Here is a 21,614-nt window from a genome sequence, read left to right as displayed (position 1 = left end):
TGTAAAACAAACGACTGCGAATTACAAAACAAAAAAAAAAATTTTTTTCATTCAAAATACAAATGGGTATATCTCTCAAACTACTAGTTAAATAAAAAAAAGTTCCTGATGATAAAAGTTTATAAATAATACCTAGATACCAAAAATATATACATTTCATTTCTTAAGTCCAAACTTTGTAATCCCAGCCCACTGTGCGCTGGTTTGGTCATAATAATAGGTAGGTACTAGGTAGTTAGATTCATGGTAGGCGCATGGCGTCTGACGACGCGACTCGTCCAATAGTTTCATTGAAGACATGATTCTTATCTAAAACGTCCAAAGAGTAGATATTTACACTAAGCACCTACATAATACCCAGTAATAACGAATTCATCATGAAATTGCGTAGAGGTACGAAGGCGGAAGTTTATAATGAATAAAGTAGGAAAACGGGATTTCCATTATGAATGAATTGTTAGTAAGTATCTTCCTACATTATTGTTCATATAGCAAGTAGCAGCTGGAAAATCCAGAATAGATTCAATAAAGGAAAATAAAATACGTAATAAAGTAAAATCTGAGTTGATGAGTATGCAGAACCAGTACGTCAAGTCAAATACCTAGACTAGGTACTACATACCTACTCTACTACCAAGTACTTGTACTATAGGTAAGATTATATTACCATATCGAGGCATCCCAATATCTATGAGCGTCAGCAGTAAGGCCCATAACAAGATTGTCCATCTATCTAGATACTAGATGGACAAACTCTCAAGTCTCCTTTTCCTTGGATGACACCACCCTTGGTTGACAGATTGAGGGACAGGGTTGGAGTCACCTTGGCTTGAAATAGGCCCATTTATAAAATGTCAAACGTATCTTGACGAATACCTTGTACCGACCCACTTATGTTTTTAGCTATACCTACTAAGTATAACTCTATTTCATCATTCAGCAACAATTCAGTTTCAGGGCATAAGAATATCATATTTTGCTGACACATCTAGATTTTGAGGTTTACTTACACGCTACATATTCACCTATGCACTTATGCTGTTGTGCGTGTGTGGTATCCACTATCCATAAAGCACTGGTACTAATATGATAGGGTAAAAAATTATAATCAGGTTTTAATAAATAAAACAACGTGTCTTAGGTACAAAATTTTCTTATATTTAAACATTAAAACATTTGTTGAATAAAAACTATCACAGAAATGCTTCCGTTTCAAATAATGTAGATACCTCCGTTAAATGCATAGCATTTGTTCTTATTTTACCTATTTACCATCAAAGCTCCCACTATACTATGTATCAGTACCTAAGTAAAAACATTGTTTGTCCTAAAAATATTCTTATAAAACTAATTTGGGATAGGTATAATTATTACAGGACCTTCTACATAAGTACAATTTACTTACATTTTTTAAATTTATAAACTATATAGTGAAACATAATTTTATTTGTAGAAAATTCTATAAACATTTAAGTAATTAACTGTATTATAATACACATACCTACTACAAAGGATTTCATCTAAAATCGTCCTTTTAGACAGAGCCGTATTACCTCGGAGGTAAACTAGGGAAGTGTCTAGGGCGCCAGAGGGAGCGAGACGCGCGTGCTTAACTACCCACATGTAGTGTAGCGGTGGCGCTAAAAATAACTATGGGCGCCAATGAGGTGCTTACCAATCTTTAGGGTTTATCTGCCTCTGTATTTAGTCTAAATTTTATATGCTATTTGTAACACACGTCAGAAGTGACTAAAACAGGATAAAAGTATAAACGTCATTCTTTAAAATATACAATAAGGACGAAATAATAGAATTATAGGTAGGCACTATATAGATCGTAGTATTTACATACCTAGGTATATATCTACCGAGTCATTTACCTACTTAAAACTTCCTTTGAAAAAATACTTGACAAGGTTGAACAACAAATAAATCGCACTCGGGGCTAGTAAGATAGTCTGATCTGATTAAATGGCAATAATAAAAGTCTATCAAATACTATCAATCACAAATCCATTGTCTACCATTAGCTAAAGAAATTGCCGTGAAATTTTTATTGCTGAATTTTTAGGGGCAAATAATAAATCTATTTAGTCTATGGACCCAGTCATTTTTTATAAGGTGGTGCTGCAGGCTGCGGCAGACTGAAGTTCGTCCGTGGGATCGTCACTGATGTTCAAGTCTCGCGTAGGTACAGAAATCAGGACATCATAATAAACTTTTTTATTGCGAAGGAACGCGCTCTTGTTGTCGAAAATGATCGAATCTGTAAAAAGAGATAGGTTCTTTATTAATAATCGCATTCCTATTTTCGATTTGGGGATATACAGATTCATGTTATGAGCAGAAAAAGGGAAGGCCTATGTGAAGCAGTGGGAGCGGGTGAACCTAGGCTAGTATAGTCTTAAATTTAGTATCGATCTATGCTGGAGATACCTTACAAGTATTACGGAGTAATTTCTAAAAAGGGGACATAAAAAAAGATGTTTATTTCTAACTTACATGTAGCTGGTCCGTTGACGGCCATGACACCGACGTCTGCGGGTCCCTCAGTCACCTTCCGGGGCCCATGCACGATAGTCTCGTTGCCTTCTTCATCTCGTCGCTTGATCACAAACTTTATGTCATGCTGGTCCACTCCGAACTCCCATCTGTCGAAATTCAAACAATAGTTTAGTAGGTACTTATTACTTATGGGTACCTACACAGCTACTAACATCTTTTAGAATTTTTGTTTAATAAATAAATAGATTCTTTATTGATTTAATGGCAGTTATAATAAAATAATTTACGAAGAAATTGGTAGAACAAGGATGCTCACTTCAAAACACTATCATTGTCTGAGCAGAGTAGGTCGATGACATGTTTCTCTCCAGTCTTGATGGTGACTCGCTTGAACTCCTTGTCCGACTCGTACGTCTGGTTGCTAGTGTAGTAGCTTTTAGGAACTTTACCGCCTGGCTTCACCTAAAAACAGAGCCATATTTCAAAATCATAAATAACAACTATAATTTAAGTACCTATACCTAAATCTATGCTAAAACTGCAGTCAATCACCAGATCCAATAAATATTTCTGTGATCATGTGCGATCCTTAAGCTATCTAAAACCTATTTTACACCATCTAGGTATGTTCTGAATCACGTGTAATAGGACATGAACACATTCGAGTATAGTGGACACATCCCAGATCCAGACACAAGTGCTACTGAGTATTTTTCGAAAAGTCGAATGAAGACCAATAGGTAATTCTTAGCTCGACCGAGGCTCGAGATGGAAATAAAAAAGTTATTCAAATGTAGTGAAGAAAATCTTGGGCCTTTGGGCCGTTTGCCACTGGGCCCCTATAGAACCAGTTCGACCCTGTTATCATTTACAGATTAATGAATGAATTTAAAATGTATTAGGTACTTACAAGAAGGGAACATCTTGGATCGCCGTCCTCGTCCACCATGGTGCCTCCGTAGTGCACGGGAAGCTGCTCTTTATCTATCGTTGTGAGGACCTGTGCCTGCCACTTCTTGGCATCAGACCCATAGATCTTTATCTTGGAGATTGTGTACTCATGCATGAACTTCTTGATCACGGAGAATGCCAGGGAGAATACTTTGGGAGCTGGAACATTTAAAAAAGGTGTTAGGTAATTTGAAAACGTTTTTTTTTTTGTAAATAACCTAATGGTAAGCAATCGCCGACGCCCATTGACACCCGAAACACCAGAGGCGATACAAGTGCATTGCCCGTCGTTTGGGGGTTAGGAATTTAAGGGTTGTTGGGCAATCGAGGATTGGAAAGGTGGGCCTCCGGCAACCTCACTCACGCAGCGCAACACAAAGCATTCATTGTTTCACGTCGGTTTTCTGTGAGGCCGTTATTTCAGTCCGGTCGAGCATTCGTGCCGAAGCATGGCTCTCCCACACTTAATACGGTACCTAATATGAGATGAGACTATGGTACCTAGAAAGTTACTATTCATATTTGTAAAGGCAGACGTTATTCTTTTAATTTAATAATGGTGACCCACGTCTTCAGATTGTTAATTTCGATTAATTTGCTCTCTTTCTCTTACCATTGATAATATAGCAGATCTTCAGTATCTCAGGGTAGTTGGCTTCGTAGACCTGCAGCAAGGTGAACACCATCTCGGCGGCTGGTTTCCACGCGTACTGCTTAATGTTGAAACCTTCCAAGTCGAATAATACTGTTACCTGGAAATTAAGATTATAAAGACTAAGCCAAATCACAGCTATTCAATCTCAACTATTATATAACCAAAAGATTATAATTATTATCACTCGTTAAACTATCGCACTTCGGTGTGTAAGTGATCGTCATCATAATTGTAATCCCCCTTTTTCTTATTAAAAGTTGGCTACCGCAGGCGGCAGACTCTGGCGAATTATTTTCATCAAACCAGCCGTTTTTGAGATTTGCTCTTAGAACAAAACACTTATGTACGCTCTAGGAGCAACAAAGCTCTTATTTATATTGAATTATTATACTGTATAAGTCATGGTTGTAAGTAATGTATAATCTACATATAATAATTATACATAGTTCGAAGATTAATATGGTAGCAACTGGTTATACGAGAGACGGGTAGGCACGAGCTCCTTATTAAACAGATTTCCTCAATTTGCAATGTTATATAGTAATTATACTGATTGTGACCTAAGTAACTCAAGAATGCATTGATATACATCATCTACATGATTTGCATTAAATTATAGTATATAAAGCATTCACTGATTTTCTGTGCTAACGTTCAGAAGCGAGTGATAGTTATAAATTTTGTTGAAATTAATGATACCTATACATAAATTAACTCAATCTAAAGTTTGTTATGGAAGTTTATTATTTTTAGGAAACTGAACAAAACAAGTAGACAAAATGAAAACAATATTATTTAATTAGGCCCAGGGGCCCAGGCCCCAAAGGATGACGTGCGGCCCTGGGTTTTAAAAATAATTTAGCTACCTACAGCAAAGATTTACTATTCATATTTAATTACTAATATTTAATTACTAATATTTAATTACTATTCATATTTAATTGAATTGAGTTAATTCCCGTATATTACGTATATACTTGGAAAAGGTAATAACAAGTTAATAAAACCATGCAGTGTACCTTTAACGCGGCTGGACCATGTTCTTCAGCCTGTTTCCTGGCGCTGGCGAGGTAGTTCTCCAGGTGTCTCAGGACCATGCGAATGACGTCAGTCTTTGTCACGGAGTGTAGGAGACCCCACACGTCTAGCCCCACGAACGGGACGATGATTACTGAAAAAAATTAAATAGGATGAGATGTTTTAAGGGGACTCTCGGATGCCTCGATGCCGCTGCACAAGTTTCTAGTTGTTTTCCATATCGAAATAAGGGTGATATATATCCGCTTCTACTTTCTATTCGACATTTAGCTTAGTATAGAGCAATTTATCATTCGTCCATCAAGTTACCTCTAGTAGTGTTCTGTACCTCTAGTGGTACTTATTGTGTAACGACTAAACGAGTAAAGTGATGGGAAATAGCGGGACCAGCGGAGTAACTAGCATAGTAATAGTCGGCTCAACTTAACAGCCGGCAAAACTGGTTCTCTGCACTCCATATTAATGACTTGAAGAGTTTCTCATAACACCCACCACGTTTTAGCTTAAAAATATTAGACAAAGTACTACTGCACAAAGTGTGCTACTGCACAAAGAAATGTCTCCCTTTATTTGAAATTTCATCGGATACTAGGAAACCCCTTTAAACTTTCAGGCACATTGGCGCCATACCAAATATCTTTCCACAAACAAAAATAGAATCTATTTTTATTCGACCTTAAATTGTACTTAATTTTGAAAGGAATGGTAATTTTAAATTCGCCGCATCATGTTGACATATTGTTGCCTAAACGCTTGTTTCATGGCCAAGGTTGGATGAAGAAACCGGGGGAAGTTCATGACTTGTGTATTGTAACTCCGGTTATGAGTGACAGTGACTTTGACCCACATGTTTCGCAAGCGAAGCGACGCATACGCATGCGTAGAGACGAGACCTGTGACTTACGACTACGTGATATGTACAAAAACTACTGCTCGTACGGCTTCTGAGACCGTAAACATGAGTGGGTAAATGAAAACAACATACCTATCTAGTTGAAACGTAAATACGAGTATTAAATGTTTACTGCCAAATTTTTACTTTTACGACCGGGATTTTAAAATTTGGTAATTTAAGTACAATTACTAGGTACATATTGAAAAAGACTTGCACTCATTGGTTCACATCACCAATACACAAAAAGGCTGCAGTGCGCGAGGAGTTCCCACGAATTAAAGCTTGCCACCATACCTGACATGCCGACTACGATCACTTTGCCAAGATTGTCACGACTAGGAACTAGGAAGAAGAAGATTGAGGAAGAAATACGAATTTTGACAATTATGGATCATCACACAAATTGATTAATTAATTGTTGCGTTTGCAAAAATTATCCACGCATAGGAAGTACAAACTAATGATATAATTTTCGATGAAGGTGATTGACTTGTATCAGAGGTCACATAGGCCACTTCACATGAATATTCAATAGTATTTCTTTTAGCTATTGATTGTTCAGTCAATGATAAACAAAACATAGCTAGAACATTAGCCTCAGACTGCTTATGTATTCAAACTATGCATACATAGCTAATTAATACCTAACTTGTAAAACATCGATTATTGAACGTAATTGATGTAGGTAGGTATTCTGCACGTATATGTATATTATATACTAAGAGATGTGCTAATTAATTGAAAAACCAGAATAATACTAAATCTTGACTGACAGGATATTATCGAAGTCTCAAAAGTTTGGATTCAGGGCTGTAGTGCAGAAGGTTCACGGTACCTAGGTGTTAGAGGGCATCGATGAGTAATCAACCTTTCTTTAGTAGTTATCGGATACAAAAGTTGGTAAGAAGTTTTTATTGCACCCGGTTGCTTCATGGGCTAAACTAAATACGTCCCTGTATCAATTAAGAGTTTAGATAAAAAAAACTACATGAGAAGGTTAAAACTGAAATCGTTTGATTTGTGTAAACAACACATGCAATAAAGTAGATTATGAAAATTAATGGTCTATTAAAATAAATACTTTAATTCAACTCAGGTATTCCTCATTTAATACTAAAATACCTATGTATTTTAACAACATACAAGCCAGCACGAGGTATTTAACTTACCCGGTGATCCTTCTTTGTCGAAACCTGTAGTCCCACTGGGGAAATGTTTGGTCAACACCTCTGGTGCCTCCCAAGTCTGAAGAGTGGTGTCGATACCCCATTTCTCTCGCCATTTCAGGGACTGGAAGAAAATAATAAAATGATATAAATAATGATAAAATGTGAACATAAAATTCAAATTGATCAAACTTTAAAATCAAACTAAGTAAATCGAACTAACTACAAAAGACCGTGACTGTATTGGCTACACTGATCTATATCTGGCTATCGCCAAGAATAGTTGTTTAGCTACCATTTCTTTTTCTCAATTGGTCTTGGTTTATTGTTATTTTGCGTACTAACATGTTTTATTTTAATTTGCAAGCACAGCAAACAAGTATAAGTAACTACTTTAATATAATTATAATATAATATGGTATAGGTATAATAAGCGTAGTCCATAAATGTTAGACAAATGAATATAGTTGGTTAATGGTTTTATGTACATAGTAAAACAATGGAGTCAATTCGTCACACGTAGGAAACAATAACAATGCATATGGTATAATATTAAATTCTGAGAATATAATTGGTAATTTTATACTGAAAAAAGTAGGTATTAGTTTTTTCATTAAAATAAAATAAGTTAAAATCTAAAAAAGATATAAATAAAATGATTAACCTTTTGTAATTGCTCTTTTAATTAAAATTGTTGAATGGAAAATCCTAATAGTTACGACTTTAAAAGATAACTTCAAGATAAGTTAATTTCTATTGTTCCTATGATAGTGTGAGTGAACTTTAAAACCAAATTTATTTTGTACCAATATTAAAGGTGTTATATTTGTGTACCTACTAATATATGTTCACCTTATTTATCATTATTTACTTGTATTGTGTACATTAAAGAATAAATAAATATATTTTATTGACTTATAGGGACACAATACAATCCGGTTACGGTGGCAAGAAGTTGCCTCTAACCGATCTATCTCGAAGTCATTGGGAATAGATTTTCGTTGATTTAGAGTGAAGGCCCAGGCCAGCTAAGGTTGCTTCGTCGCGAGAGACACTCCGGGCGTCGGGGATCAAGCGACGATCTCCGGCCACCGTAAGTGCGGGTCTGCGGACGGTGAGCAAGGGTAGCTCGCCGCCCGACCAGAACTAGACCCGTGCGTGCGGCGCGTCGCGTTCTGCGCGCGCCTCAAAGAGCCATCAGATGCCTAATCCGGAGCTGCGGACTACCTAGCGGGTTTACCGGGGCTCCGGCTCGACGGGCAGGAGTAGGAACGGGGTGGTTTTTAGTCAGTAAGAGTCTGACACTCCCTCTCGCCTCGCCCAAGGCGGGAGAAGTCATTGGATGATTTTCCACCCTCAAAAAAAAAAAAAAAAGCTAAGGTTGCTTGACTGGGAGGCCAAGTCAACAATTGGTACAAACGACAAAAATGACACTCATTGGCTTTGTGTTAGATATTGGGGCCCGGGACTCGGTGCCACCCATGCTTTACTTGCCCAGTCCGGCCCTGACAAAAATCAAAATAAAAAAGACAGTATTTCGTCAATATTAACTAAAACAATAATCATTGATTTATCTGATTGATGTTCTTACATTATAAATTTTCCAATCAACTGTTCTATATTATATTTCCATTAAGTTAATCTGTCATTATAATGTTTGTTTACTAATAGAATTGAAGGAATGTTCACGAAAACACGTTTAGTTTACCGGCCGGACCGCGATTTGTGCAGTAAAACTAATATCTAGTATTTTTTTATCTTTATAAAACCGGTTCCCTAATGGTGCCGTAGTATGTTAAGTTCAAGTTTAATCAATTCCGTGTCCGAGTTTTGTTTCATTGATATACACATTCTAACCTATTTGTTTAATATTTTTTCGTTATTGTTTCTAGAAACTCAGGCAATAAAATAGCAATTTTTCTGGCCTATTGCCAATTTTTCTATGCAAGTGAACTCGAAGACCCTTGTCCGGCAGTGGCGCGGTGACCTGTCTACGTAGTATACCCTTTTATTAAAAAAAGTCTAGATGCAACTAGGCCCTAGTTACTAGGGGTTACTAAGGAAATGGCGAAATTATTATGTAAGTTACAAACTTACAATATTAGTATCCCGCTTTCACCAAGAAACTATGTAAGAACTAAGAACCAGGTGTGTTAGTGTTACCTAAGCTTCAAAACACTTAAATAGGTTCTATTTGAACACTAACCGCTTAGTGCATTACTTGGTCGTAAAACTTTATGCTAGCCAGTACATTCTAGGTAACTTCCTTACTAAAATTGTAAATATGAATGTATGATTGTTCGTTACGCTTTCGCGCTTAAGCCGCTGAACCGATTTTGATTAATTTGGCTGCAAAGATAGATGAGCTGCGGGTTGCAGAAATGAATATTGGGTAAATCTATAAAAATAGATTATCTTTCGTAATATTTTTATTACGCGTGTGAAACCGCAGAACTGTGTTAGAAACACATTAGCATTTTTTTTAGTGCAGTCGCGATATAAGTAAGGTAGGGTAATTGATCAAACTTTTAATGTTAACACATAATTATGAAGATACCCAGAGCTGAGGACTGCCTGGCGGATAACCGGGGCTCCGGCTCGAAAAGCAGGTGTTGGGACGGGGTGGTTTTTAGTGATGTCCAACAATCAATATCAAAGAGTCTGACAATCGAAAGTCTCGCCTCGCCCAAGGCGGGAGAAGTAATTGGATGATTCCCCCCTCAAAACAGAAACACGTTGTGCAGATATTACTTATACTATACTATGTATACTTGGTACATACCTAGGTATAAATATCTAGGTTTATGATAAAATAAACTTATAATAAGAATGTCATTTTATACTAATTTGTCTTACTTGTCTAACCTCGGTTATCAATTTAATATCCTATAATACTTGAATAAGATGTGCTTTAGCACTAAAATACAAAGTGCCTGCATTTACTTAGTGGTCATAAACTTTCAGTACCCAGATACTAACTTATATACAACATACAAGCTTTTATGATTAGTACATATTATTACACAACAAACAAGTTGGTAGAGGACCTAAATATACACATACAGGTTTGATAAAAGCATTTGAATATAAAAATAGACATTGCAATTAATAATTTAATGTTTGAAATTAGACTTTCAAAACCAGAAATACTATTTATAGAACTTTATCTTAAAGAGAAGTGTTAGGTAATATACGGTACGATATTTTTACAAACAATTACAGTAAGCTTTTCTATAATTCTCAATTCGAAACAATCGGAATTGCCGGAGTCTGTATTTCCTGATAGGTATAACCTGAATTTCTTCAAAGCCCGAGTAAATAGGTTGCTTACTCCATCGTAGGCCGCATCATCCATTACCATCAGGCGAGACAGCGGCCAGGGTCGACCCATCAATAAGCAATGACACACCAAAGACATGGTAGACTGCGATCGAGTCCACTTCGGTTACAGAATAGCCTAGCAGAACACGCGAGTTACCGCTCACACATTAAAAAGTAAAAAAGTCATTGAGAGTGTTGAACTTTTTTGATTGAAACCAAAACCCATTAATTTCGATCCGGTACTGCAGATTAGATTTACCTACTTATTTTCAGTTTCATAACATGAATGTAAGTGTTATTATTTTTTATTGTGTCTAGACAGTTTAAGTAATTTAAACCTAGGTATCTTTCATTTTGATTAAGTAACTTGTTAAAGTTGACTATTGATATTTTGTTCTCTATTTGGTCTTGGGCCCCTGGGATCTTTTGGTAGGTACCCGGACATTATTGACCTAGTACGGCCCTGTTGATAATGTGTTAAGAATAAAAAAATACTTTTTGTTTGTCTCGGGTTTATAATCATGTGGGTGTTTTATTTACCTTCTACATACACCTTCGATGTTGAAATGTATGAAATGAACGTTAAATGAAACAATTGTACTTACGTCTCTTAGCATTTTTTCTGCTGCCTCCGGGTCCCATTGTCTAGCTGAAAATAAATATTTTTTCGTGAATTATTTAAATAGCAAATATAGATACGTTTCGTAGACAAACCAATAGCAAGAAAAAACACGTAGGTATCTAGGAAAGACAATTCCACGTATTTAATTTATAAATATCAATAAAATAAGGTACCTAGATGACTAATATTTATTTTAATGCCCATCTTGTAGATTATTTTAAATTATTAGATACGCATTTTTTTTTTGTTTTTTTTACGGAAATAAATACTTCTGAAGATATTATATTGATTTAAAATATCGCGTGACGTCACTTCTAGGTACATTTTGTATGTAAAAATGACGTGCTCCCACTCCTAAACTTTGATTCGTTTTATCTAAGTATTGTTATCTTTAAACGACAAAATAAAAAAATACATACTTGTCTCTAACATTTTTTCATTACCTAACTGGCGGACTAAATAGATTTTTAATTTTCTTAATACTTACGTCAACATCCCTATTTTAAAACATTATTAATAATAAAGATGGATATTCTGTTATTCACACAACATAAACAAAGAACAAAGAATCTGCATTTCTGTCACACTTCGGTTAGGCCAGGTCAGTCAACCACGCAATAAACATCTCATGATTTCTTTGCGGACAATGTTTTATTAATATCAAAATAAGTTTAGCGCCAACTCCACCCGAGTATCAAGATGATGCTAAAATTTTTCACACACAGTATGCATTTTTAACAAAAACATTATTGATTTAATTTCAACAAGGAAGCTTCTATTGCCTAAATCAATGAAGAATTCAAGGTCATCAAGTCATTGTATTCAAATAATAAAATATATAAACCTGATTTTTATTCACTTAGTATTTGGGCTCCTAATAGAACTTAGCACTTTAATGCAATATTTCGTATACCTATATTGTAACATGTTAATCTATTGTGAAACCAGAGCTGCGGACTGCCACGCGGGTTACCGGCGCTCTAGCTCGAAAAGCATTAGTGGGAACGGGGTGGTCTTTAGTCAGTAAGAGTCTGACACTCCCACTCGTCTCGCTCAAGGCGGGAGAAGTAATTGGATAATTTTCACGCCCTCAAAAAATAGGCAGCTATAGCGAAAAAATAATTCGGGCTAAATCAATTAATATTATCAATAAGATTTTGTAAATGTAATATTAGTGGCTGTATGTAAGTTTAAATTTATGAATTAAAATGCACTCACCTCTGAGCCATCGCAGCAAAAAGTGATCATTGTGTTCCGGTTTCAAAACATCTTTCACGCTCCTTCGGAACTGAAATAAGAAAGAAATCATAAGTTATACACAGTTGAATAGTGCTAATGCTATGCTGGATTTAGTTTTCCCTGACTAATGCCACAAGACACTGGCTTTAAAACATTTTATTCCTATTATTAATACATTAATTCAACTCTTAAAATACGAATTCCACGCCGTAAATACGTGACCCCTGTAATTACAAAATGAAAAAAAAAAATAGTAGGAAAAATGAAAAACCCGTGCCTATAAATAGTTCTAAAACATTTGGTGTTTTGATTGGTGTTAAAATTTTTTCATCGTCTCCTTTTTGTTTTTCTGCATTTTCAAACAAGCGAAGCAGTGAATAAAAACTGAATAAATAACCCAAACCTTTTTACGTGTCTACAACTGTTTTTGCTGTCAAAGATTGCCCCAAGAAAAGGAATAAAACATTGCTTGGCAACCATATTGACAAGACACAAGCTTCGCAACACTTCTAACAAGACTATTTTTATTTACGAAACTTACTTATTTATATTATATTATTGACGTATTTTAATTGAACATCATGGAACAAGATAATATATCGACATTCAGCACCGATGGCGGACAGGACACCGTCGGGCTGCCGCGCATTGTGATGGTGACTGAGGGGTCAGACACATCAGCATCATCCCCTTCGTCAACATCACCAGAGGAGGACAACTGGGCTGATCTTATTAAATCTTCAGAAATACCTCCAGAATACTGGCACATACAGAAACTAGTGAAATATATGAAGGCAGGAAACCAGACGGCCACCATGGTAGCTTTGTCATGCCTCAAAGACCATGATCTTACCAAAGAGGTGAATCAAAGGGCAATACAAGAGATCGGAGGGTTAGAGCTGCTAGTGAATTTATTAGAAACCCGAGATTTATGCTGTATTTTAGGAGGTTTAGCTGTGCTTAAAGATATAACTCCAAACATTGAAATAAGGAAGAAAGTGACGGACTTGGGAGCAATCCCGTTGTTAGTAGGATTATTGTCAGACCCCGCGAGAGACGTTCAAATACTGGCAGCCGAAACAATCGCTAATTTGGGCAGAATTAGGAAGAGCAGAAAGTTCTGCAGAAAATTTGGTGGTATACCTAAATTAATTGACCTGTTGGATATAAGAGAAAAGTAAGTATTTTAAAAATATGCTGATATTTTTTTTACTATAATTTTAACATAATAATACCTACACGGGTACTTTCAGAGCTTTGCTAACACCTCGTGAAAACTTGAACCAACATGAACTCCAGTTTTTGGACATCGCAAGGGCGGGAGCAAAAGCACTTTGGTCAATGTCGGCATCACAAAGAAACCGTGAAGCTATGAGGAAATATGGCATGATTCCCTTGATAGCACGAATGCTGAAAACTATCCACCTGGATGTGGCTGTCCCCGCGGCAGGGTTACTGCAGATGTGTGCTAATGAAACGTCATTCCAACTTGCTATCCAAACTGAGAAGATGGTAGATGACTTGATTAAACATCTGGCCAACGAAGACAAAGACTTAAAGGTATGTAAAGACCGACCAAGGTTAGTGTTCTAGGTTTCATCAGTGCATTTCGTAAAAACTTCAAATATTGATTCATGGTATTTGCTTTGCATATTATTTTTAGACGTACTGCAGTTTGGCTATTTACAAATGCGCTAGTGATCCGGCAACGCGACACATGATACGTGACGCTGGAGGATTGGAGTTACTGGTTCAAGCTATATCAGATACCTCTAATAGACCTAATAAGCCTTTAATGGCAGCTGCAACTGGAGCTATCTGGAAGTGTGCTACCAGTGATGCCAGCGTCAAAAGGCTGGATAGCCTGGGTACCGTTCCAATATTAGTAAGATTGTTGGATGATGAAAATGATGGAGTACTGACTAATGTAGCTGGTGCACTAGCAGAATGTGCCAAGTACCCACCAAACAGAGAAAAGATTAGGATTGCTGGTGGTATACCGATGCTCAGTGAGTATAACCTTGTTTATGTTTAGTATATGTAAAAGTTTAATAAGATATGCATATTATATGCAATTATGTATACAAGGTTACTTAATGAGCACATAAGTAAATATTTTTTACAGCACATCATTTAAACAACACACACAAGCCACTTTTAGAGAATGTTCCACTGGTTCTAATGGAGTGTGCTAAAGAGCAAAACTGTATGGCGGAAATAGACCGACTAGATGGTGTGAGACTTATCTGGTCATTGCTCAAAAATGATTCGAAGAAGGTGCAAACAAACGCGGCACTAGCGCTGAGCCCTTGCGTACAGAATGCTGCAGACTCTGGCGAAATGGTCAGATCGTTTGTTGGTGCTTTGGAACTGACAGTAGACTTGCTAGATTCTGATGACCACAACGTTTTGTCTGCCGTGTGCGCTGCCATAGCTACTATCGCAAAAGATAACGAGAATCTCGCTGTTATTTCGGATCACGGTGTTGTTTCTAAACTGTCTAAACTTGGTGAGTTATTGGAGAAAGGAAATTTTTATATATTGCGTTAATAGACATATGATAGACTCTATCATTGATGAAAATTGATTACATTAGTTCGATGTTATTTACAGTGAACACGACAGATGACCATCTTCGAGCGAATCTTGGCGTGGCGATCGCTTATTGTTGCGAATGGGCTCAGAACCGCCAGGAGTTTGGCAAGCGTGGTGCCATTACTCCTTTGGTGAACTACATGACGTCACGCGACCCTAACGTGCACAGGTCTACGGCACTGGCACTGTATCATCTCTCCTTCTACTCACTAAACTGTGTCACCATGCATGCCGTGAGTAGAATGTTTAAAATAATACGTCATTTTATGCCATTAACGCCAAAAATAACCTTTGTTCACTACCTTAATTTTACTTTACAAGCTTCTATTAACTTGCTAACGAGTCTCGTATAGTTTTTGTTCAATTTAGCCTTTTTGTGTACTGTTTAAATGCTGTGGCCTGCGTATGTCTTGTTGCGCAACAATATCGTTTGTCTTAAGAGGTTTTAAAATTTAATGGTAATATGGATAACTAAAGATATTTTTAGAGAGATGTAATTATTGGCAACGAGGTGGTTAAAATACTTACCTTCGTATGTATGAATTTAAATAGTGAATAAGTATTTCAATTATTTAAGTACTAATTAATAAAGTTAAGTTCTCACTATTGTTTTCGTTCTTTTTTGTTGTTTGTTCAAGAATATTGTGATCATGTTTAAAATATTTTCATGGTTCTGGTTTTCCCGCATGTTCCATAATAATTTAATGATATTATAATTATGGTACTTAAGTACCTATGACGTGAGTTTATTTTAGTCATAATTATCAATTACCATATTCACAATTGCCGGAATAGGCGTAATGTAGGAACTTTTTGCATCCTACGAAGATAAAACAGAACAATTAATTTTACAACTTTATAATTCCTAGATATTTCGATATTTATGTACTAATAACTACTATAAGCAATCAACTGTAATTATAATTAATAGTCCAGTCTTGATGCTTATTTTGTCTTACTTTGTTACGATATCTACTCGATTAAAATTGTATTTCAGTTAATAAATGCACGAAGGTTATTTTAATTAATCCGTAATTAATTAATATGTTCATAACAGTTTTGCTCTGATTAAGTTACCTTAAGATGATTTCGATCATTTACTTTAAAAGGGTCTTGTACTTGTTTCTGTCGTTTCTATACAATGTGATAGGGGTGAGACTTCTAATCCGTTAAGGCTGAGTACTACATCTAATTTTATCGACAAAAGTCGGGGGTCGAAGGGGTCGAATCCCCTCCCCGTAAAAATTATGGCTATTTTAATATTTTTTTTTTACTTTTTTTGATATCAAAGGTTGTATGCGTCGTAGAAACAAAAAAAAACGACAAACGGTAGCTAATAACCTTGGCTAACTAATTCATTACTTTTTTCATATGTTTGATAATGTTTTGGTGAGAAAAAAAATCATTTGTGAATTATTTTTACCGAAAAAATCACTATTTTTTAATATTTTCAATTCAACAAGAGGTTCAACCCTCCATATAATTTTTTTTTTGTCGATAAAATTAGATGTAAGTAGTACTCAGCCTTAACGGGTTAGAAGTCCCACCCCTATCACATTGTATATCGTTGCCAATCAAATAAAAGCATGGGAGTTGACAACGATGACACCGTAATTCAGTGACTTTGTAGTTTTATTGGGACTGATTTCCTTATAAAAAAATGAATCCGGAGCTGCGGACTACCTTGCGGGTTTACCGGGGTTCCGGCTTGAAAAACAGGAGTAGGAATGGGGTGGTTTTTAGTCACTAAGAGTCTGACACTCCCTCTCGCCTCGCCCAAGGCGAGAGAAGACATTGGATGATTTTCCCCCTTAAAAAAAAAAGATTTCTTCATACATTTTGTTTGTCGTTGATTCCGAACTAGTGATTCTAACTTAGAATTTCTAAGTTGGTAGATACGGAGAAATCCTAACATGGTTAAACCAAACATCCAGATTGTATTAGTTCGGGGAACGCTGCGGCACCTAAGTGTAGATCTATACAAAATATTTGTACGACCTTCAGATTTTATTCTTATTTGCACTAGAAGGTACTGCATGTTGTCCTTCAGCTGTTCTTCCCTTACAAATCGTGTTTTTAAACTTGTATCTTTGCCTTATAAGAGAATTTGTTCAAGATTAAGTTAATGTATTTAAACTTGATATTTATGTAGACAACAACATTCTCAGTTGCATTTAATAATTATATTTTATTTTGTCGTATTGTAAACAATCTTTGTTTGAGAGCAATATAATATTTTGTATTTAATTTTATTTATTTACTTTAAGATAGAGAACTGCTATATTATTAAAAATTCTCAATGTCCCAGGATTTCTTCCAAAATTGTATTTCTCGATGTCCTGGCCACTGTCAAAATCAGTCAGTTCAACAGTTGACTTATTACTTTAGAAATATCAAACTGATTATAACAAAATAATCAGAATAACAATATTATACCTAATTAAAAACGCTATTCATTACTCGGTCTCGGGGCCCCGCGATTTCTTTGCCACCGGGGCCCTTCAAGCCTAAGTCCGACCCTGTCAAATGTAAATAAACATGTAGGTATTTTGGTTTCAGGCTGGTGTCGTCCAGTTTCTTCTAGAGACAATAGGATCCAAGGATCCAGTACTGCAAGAAGCGTCAGCTGGCTGTCTATGCAACATCAGGAAATTGGCACTGGCCACGGAGAAAGTCAAATTGAAACAGTAGAGTAGAAATATTTATTGTATGTTTTGAGACCGTATTGTAGATAAAATAAAATTTTATGACGTAAATAAAGTTTTATTTTTATTTTGGTTTTATATAAATGCAATCTCCTACAAAAAATCCGTTGATGCCATTTCATTTATTCATTCATAGTTTTATAACCCTAGCTGGACCATGTAAACCGTGACCAGGTAAAAATAAGTTTCAAAGAAATTATCACAAATAAATACCAATGAATTACCTAGGTATATCGAATTCAACCGTATTGCAGAAGGTAAAATCGTGGCTATGTTATGGTATTATCATGGTTTTACAACAAAACAAGTATAAAGTATTGATTATTGATTAGCCTAAAGTGTTGATTATAAGCTGCGGAAAATTAAGGATAGCGAATCTCGAATCATGTAGCAAGTATAAAAAAATTACATTACAGCGATGAAATTACGTAGAAATAAGGTAAGTAAATAGTAAATTGTACTTTGTTTTGAAGGTAACAAGGACGAATTTTGTAATGTTTTGTTTATAGTGTGCTTTACAGAATACAGAATTGGTTTGGAAATATACGGTCGGGAAAATTGCTCCGTGTGGTAGGTACTATGATATTACCTCATATTTTTGATGGACGACAACAAACATCACTTGTTTCATGTGACCTATGCATATAATAGCATAAATCATAAATTAGTCGGCTTTTTGACAATTACGAATTTAAGGGTTATTGGGGAATATGGGATTGGGAAGGGCCTACGGTAACCTTAATCACACAACGAAACACAATATAAACGTTGTTTCACGTCGGTTTTCTGTGAGGCCATGATATCACTCCGGTCGAGCCGGCTCATTCATGCCGAAGTATAGCCCTCCCACACTTGTGGCACTACACAGCGTATATAGCTGACCGTATACCATAAAATAAAATTAATGCAAATTACACACAAATGACTTTGCATGAAAAGAAATGATGGACAGCATTAACATGAATGTTGTGATCATGTCATTTTGATCTCTGACATTGAACTGTTGCATTGTGTTCCAACTTATCTTGTGATTGCTACAATAGACTATACCTACTACTTATGTGTATATTTATACTTATTTTGTTGGTACATTTAATTTTGTGGTCGTGCAAAAACTATGAGCTATATTTAGCTTCATTACAGGATGCACGATTGTTTTTATCTAGAATTCTAGATAGAGGTTTAGGTTACATTGCAATGTCGAGCCAATCAAGTGTTTTTTTATTGCCCTTTTTTGGTAAACACAAGTTTGTATAGGTATATTTAATATGTATAATATACTTCGTAAATATATCTTTACACATATACAAAAAACAATTTTGCTATTCGTTAGTCTCGCTAAAACTCGAGAACGGCTGAACCGATTTGGTAAAGTTTGGTCTTGAATTATTTGTAGAATTTTGGGAAGGTTTTAAAGGTGAGAAAAATAATGTTTCAGTCGGTACAAAGTTTGCAGGGTCAGATAGTCATCAATAAAAGTATGCTTACCGTAATAAAATGGCCTTTTCACCTCACTAATTGAACTGAACTTTACTTCAGGTAAGTTGTTTCGACATTTTGCTATCTATAAGCTTTCTCAAGTGAAAATTGTGCAAGCACAATAGCATTATTTCTGATCGGTATTGATTGGCTTCACTATATATTATTATTCATTCATTAACACGTTCACTGTCCAGTGACTCCAAATGGAGTCACATTTTTATCAAACTCACATGTCCATGACTCCGGTTGGAGTCATAATCCAAAAGTAAATTTGATGTTTTTTATTGACCGGACGTATGAATAAGACGAAAAAGATTTTCATGGACGTATGGTTGGATATAAAGCTATAGAAAATTTTAAAGAGCCACCGGGGGTAAAACATAAAACAACGCTTGCGTTGTGTTAGGTTCAGGTGATACGTCTGGTCGCTTACAAGCTATGTCATAAAAACAAACATTTAAAATAGATTTTTTATAATGGGTATTGTTATTTTATTATTGTTTGCATAATTTTGCACTGAGCAATCATGCGCATGACTTGGAGTAAGATCACAACAGTCAACAATGTCTTTGTGTACCGGATAAGTTATATCGAATTGCAAAACAATAGATGTCTTAACCGTTTTGTTGGTATAGTACTAAGGATTATTAATTTTATTATTTTAAAACTAGCTGGTTACAAACTACACGTCCCAATAAATAAGCTGATCTTTTGTAAATACCAGTGTAAACGGAACACTCCTGAAAAACGCAACAATTTTAATTTTTGATTCATTTTAATTAATAATTTTTGTTTCCGTTTTATTCATGGAACATCAGCTTTAAGCAGCTGTTATTACAAAAAATAAACACAAAATTCCTTATTTTTTTAAATAAATCCCGTTTTTTAAACTCTCTTGTTTGCGGCGTTTGGGAGCGTTCCGTTTACACCCTGTATACATAAATATAGGTAGGTACTATTGTATGTAGTTGTTTTTATATAAGTATTGTTTTTATATAATCTCTTGATGATTGCCCGCGTTCTTACAAAATAGATTCAAACAACAGTCGAACTATGTTTAAAAAACCTTGATAATTTACTTATTTCCCTGTGAACACCGTGACTTAACTAATTATTTTCTGTTGAGTTAACAATCTAGCACATGTTTTAGTGTATTTCCCAAGTCTTATAATTAGGAACAGGAAAATTTACTACGTAGAAATTACATGGCCTCATTAAGCCGTGTTTGCGCTGAGGATTTAAGTAGCTAGGCTGTTAAAAAGTATATTGCAAGAATGTAACTTAATTCGAGTAAATATTTAATGTTTGTTTTAAGTTACAACAGTTATAGAACAGAGACAGTTGCAGAACTTAGGTAAGTAGTTACTACTTACTTTTTTTTTAAAGAGGGAATATCATCCAATGTCTATCATTCGAAAAAGGTTTGAGCATTAGGTAATCACCAGGCTTTGTTTTTTTTATAGGGGTGGAAAATCATCCAATGACTTATTCCGCCGTGGGCGAGGCGAGAGGGAGTGTCAGACTCTTACTGACTAAAAACCCGTTCCTACGCCTGCTTTTCGAGCTGGAGCCCCGATAAACCCGCTAGGTATAAGGTAGTCCGCAGCTCCGGATGTTACTACGTACTTAAGTTCTGCTTTTGCAAAATATTGTAACTTCCAATTTATACATATTGTGTGGTGGTTTAGCTTGTTAATTACATTGATAGCTTCAATATATTATGCAGTTTATGAGGGGTGCAATCAGAGCATGTAATATTCTTAAATAGATTTGAATGGAGATAGAATACTAACAATGTTGTACTTAATTAATATTTCCACACAAATTGGTATTACCATGTACCGTACCTATTTAATGTTTAGATAATTTTGAATGTTTAACTGCCGCATTCAAATACAGTTAATGATTACTTAAACTATTCCTTAGTAAAAAAAATGTATCGAAAATAATTGTTAAGGACTGGTGTTTTTTTAACTGTACCTAGTTAAATCATAAGATGTTTAGAGTGTAGGCTGTATGGACCTACATTTGAACTGTACAGTCAGACTGTACAGTAAAACTGCCCACTTAAAATAAGGTGAGAAGAGTGCATTACACATTTTATTCTACAATACCATTAAAATTACGAATGTTATACAATCTGACTGAAGTTTTGTAAGACTCTTCTCGCTAACAATATCAGCCGCACTTTCAATTAATGTTACAATAGAGTCAGGTCAAGTATAATTGTTACATATTCGTCACACTTCAGTTTATCGTGTTACTTCACAGTTTCCAGTTTGCAGTAAATGAAAGGGACCTTGCGACGTGAGCACTGCCACCGGACACGACTCCAAGGACATTGTAGCACAGCACATAAAATAATGGTAACCAGATATTATTATATTGTGTTTAGGATATTGCTACATATATTAACATTAGTTGGAATTGTGCCCAGTAT

General features: G+C 35.5%; 2 protein-coding genes and 1 long non-coding RNA gene across 3 annotated transcripts in view; 2 read left to right on the top strand and 1 right to left on the bottom strand.

Moving 5' to 3' along the window:
• Positions 1–1,137: 1,137 nt before the first annotated feature.
• Positions 1,138–21,614, bottom strand: part of LOC118266697 (SEC14-like protein 2) — a 45,749-nt gene continuing 25,272 nt past the window's right edge. The window contains exons 2-10 of the mRNA XM_035580183.2: positions 12,372–12,441; positions 11,137–11,180; positions 7,214–7,334; positions 5,131–5,282; positions 4,070–4,208; positions 3,416–3,615; positions 2,822–2,967; positions 2,503–2,651; positions 1,138–2,266 (exon numbers count right to left, since the gene is read on the bottom strand). Of these exons, the coding sequence (XP_035436076.2) occupies positions 2,115–2,266; positions 2,503–2,651; positions 2,822–2,967; positions 3,416–3,615; positions 4,070–4,208; positions 5,131–5,282; positions 7,214–7,334; positions 11,137–11,180; positions 12,372–12,441 (1,173 nt within the window). The 3' untranslated portion in view covers positions 1,138–2,114. The remainder of the gene's footprint in view (positions 2,267–2,502; positions 2,652–2,821; positions 2,968–3,415; positions 3,616–4,069; positions 4,209–5,130; positions 5,283–7,213; positions 7,335–11,136; positions 11,181–12,371; positions 12,442–21,614) is intronic.
• On the top strand, positions 7,690–10,139 carry LOC126912212 (uncharacterized). Its single transcript, XR_007706833.1, has 2 exons — positions 7,690–8,243; positions 8,591–10,139. It is a non-coding gene; the product is annotated as an uncharacterized LOC126912212 (long non-coding RNA).
• LOC118266695 (armadillo repeat-containing protein gudu) lies at positions 12,469–17,748 on the top strand. Its single transcript, XM_035580181.2, has 6 exons — positions 12,469–13,569; positions 13,646–13,952; positions 14,056–14,401; positions 14,518–14,901; positions 15,006–15,220; positions 17,547–17,748. Exons 1-6 carry the CDS (start codon positions 12,974–12,976, stop codon positions 17,676–17,678), a joined length of 1,980 nt encoding a protein of 659 aa, XP_035436074.1. The 5' UTR covers positions 12,469–12,973; the 3' UTR covers positions 17,679–17,748.

The sequence above is a fragment of the Spodoptera frugiperda genome, chromosome 23 (genome assembly GCF_023101765.2).
Source record: "Spodoptera frugiperda isolate SF20-4 chromosome 23, AGI-APGP_CSIRO_Sfru_2.0, whole genome shotgun sequence".
NCBI classification, from domain to species: Eukaryota; Metazoa; Arthropoda; class Insecta; order Lepidoptera; family Noctuidae; genus Spodoptera; species Spodoptera frugiperda.
This window is presented reverse-complemented; position numbering and strand designations above follow the sequence as displayed.

What these genes read in the sequence shown, in the direction of transcription:
- LOC118266695 (XM_035580181.2), top strand. Translation starts at nt 12,974, where the DNA reads ATGGAACAAGATAATATATCGACATTCAGCACCGATGGCGGACAGGAC. An exon ending in CTGTTGGATATAAGAGAAAA is followed by an intron (nt 13,570 to 13,645) that starts GTAAGTATTTTA and finishes GGGTACTTTCAG; the next exon opens with AGCTTTGCTAACACCTCGTG. An exon ending in ACGAAGACAAAGACTTAAAG is followed by an intron (nt 13,953 to 14,055) that starts GTATGTAAAGAC and finishes TATTATTTTTAG; the next exon opens with ACGTACTGCAGTTTGGCTAT.